The sequence below is a fragment of the Trachypithecus francoisi genome, unplaced genomic scaffold, assembly GCF_009764315.1.
Source record: "Trachypithecus francoisi isolate TF-2019V2 unplaced genomic scaffold, Tfra_2.0 Lachesis_group9, whole genome shotgun sequence".
Taxonomy (NCBI): Eukaryota; Metazoa; Chordata; class Mammalia; order Primates; family Cercopithecidae; genus Trachypithecus; species Trachypithecus francoisi.
Genome location: NW_022681474.1, coordinates 28,770,484 through 28,772,480, shown reverse-complemented (window position 1 = coordinate 28,772,480; position 1,997 = coordinate 28,770,484). Strand labels below are relative to the sequence as shown.

Genomic DNA, 1,997 nt, shown 5'->3' with positions numbered 1-1,997 from the left:
GCGCCTGTAGTCCCAGCTACTCAGGAGGCTGAGGCAGGAGAATGGCGAATGGCGTGAACCCGGGAGGTGGAGCTTGCAGTGAGCTGAAATCGCGCCACTGCACTCCAGTCTGGGCGACAGAGCGAGACTCCCTCTAAAAAAAAAAAAAGACAACAACAACAAAAAAACAAAAGGCAAAAGCAAAACAGCCTGTGTCCAGGGCTTCAATCAATCAAGCGACGGAAATCTCAGAGCAAGGGAACAGGCTCTGCTTGTCATGTTTTCCCGTTTTCCTCTCGCGATTTTCCTGAAAATTCTGAAGGTCGCAGAGGTAGAGATGAAAATCCAAGGTCACCAAGACTTAAGAAGGCATGGGATGGTGAAAGCTATTTTTAATTATAGTGTTGACCTCAAGATTGACCCAGTAATCCTTACAGAAATACTGTAGGAAGAACGTTTAACTTTTATTCATTTATTTTATTCATTTGCTGCTTGTGAACATTGATGCTTCGTGCCTTTTGGCGGGGTGGGGCACAGGAGGCCTCTTGACCACCGGGGCGGGAGGGGGCACGAAGTCCGGGGGCGGCGGCGGGAGCTCTGGGTCGTCCAGGGGCGGTGGCGGTGACTGTGGCGGCAGGAAGTCGTCGGGCAGGGCGAGGAAGCCACCGCTGCCTGTGCTCTTGGCTTTGCGGGGCATGTCGGGGCTGCCCCTGGTGTCCCAGGACCTCTGCACCGGACGGGGTGGAGCAGGCTGGACTTGGGGCCCTGCGGGGCCGGGGTACTCCTGGCTCCTGGTTGTTCCTGAGGGGTGGTTTCTTAACCTGAAACCAAGGGACAGCAGCATTCATTATTTAAAAATTTTTGAAACTTAAATTTATTGTGATTAATTAATGGAGACAGGGTCTCACTCTGTCACCCAGGTTGAGTGCAATGGAGCGATCTAGGCTCACTGCATCCTCCATCTCCTGAGCTCAAGCGATCCTCCTGCCTCAGTCTCCTGAGTAGCATTCTTTATTCTTGACAAAACAGCCTCAGTGGACAAGACCATGCCACAGATATGTGAGTCTCTGTCTGTCCCCCCGGGGGGGCCCCCGTCCCTCAGTCACTGAGACTCCTGGTTGTTCATAAGCTCATCTTTGCTCTGGAATAGGGACATGACTCTCAATGGCCATTATTATTATTATTATTACTATTATCATTATTATTGAGACAAAGTCTTGTTCTGTCGCCCAGGCTGGAGTGCAGTGGTGCCATCTTGGCTCACTGCAACCTCAGCCTCCTGAGTTTAAGCGATTTTCCTGCCTCAGCCTCCCTAGTAGCTGGGACTACAGGCGCTGGCCACCACGTCCTGCTAAATTTTGCATTTTTAGTGGAGATGGGGTTTCACCATGTTGGTCAGGCTGGTCTCGAACTCCTGACCTCATGATCTGCCTGCCTCTGCCTCCCAAAGTGCTGGGATTACAGGCATGAGCCACCGTGACTGGTTTTTAAATTTTTATTATTTATTTATTTATTTTTTGGGACAGGATCTCGCTGTGTCACCCAGACTGCAGTGCAGTGGTGCAAACTCGACTTACTGCAACCTCGACTCACTGCAACCTCTGCCTCTAGGGCTCAGTGATCCTCATGCCTCATCCTCCTGAGTAGCTGTGATGACAAGCATGTGCTACCATGTCCAGCTAATTTTTGTATTTTTTTGTAGGATGGTTTTTTGCCATGTTGCTCAGGCTGGTCTCCAACTCCTGGGTTTGAGTGATCTGCCCACCTCGGCCTCCCAAAATGCTCGGATTACAGGTGTGAGTCACTTCACCTGGACAGTTTACCTTTTCTCAACTGCATGAAAGTTGACTGGTTCATCAGGTAGAAAATGAGCCCCGTAGTCTCTATTATGACCTATGTCTCAGGTTGTGATGAGATCAAATGAGATACATATGATGTTCTGAAAAGAAAAATCAGCAGTGCGCTATTGGTAGAAACCAGAACACCAAATTCGGCTAAAGTCTAATAGAGGCATAGCC

At 49.8% G+C, this 1,997-nt stretch overlaps 1 protein-coding gene across 2 annotated transcripts; it reads right to left on the bottom strand.

The window, feature by feature from the left end:
- Window positions 1–207: 207 nt before the first annotated feature.
- On the bottom strand, window positions 208–1,991 carry LOC117082087 (amyloid beta A4 precursor protein-binding family B member 1-interacting protein-like). Of its 2 annotated transcripts, none has more exons than XR_004436448.1 (2): window positions 1,803–1,991; window positions 208–800 (listed from the first exon to the last, which is right to left on the bottom strand). XR_004436448.1 is itself a non-coding variant. In XM_033208595.1 (2 exons), exons 1-2 carry the CDS (start codon window positions 1,834–1,836, stop codon window positions 461–463), a joined length of 387 nt encoding a protein of 128 aa, XP_033064486.1. In that variant the 5' UTR covers window positions 1,837–1,991; the 3' UTR covers window positions 269–460. The 2 variants fall into 2 exon arrangements, 1 of the variants encoding a protein (XP_033064486.1); XM_033208595.1 differs by having other exon boundaries at window positions 269–800; window positions 1,790–1,991.
- Between the last annotated feature and the right edge of the window lie 6 nt (window positions 1,992–1,997).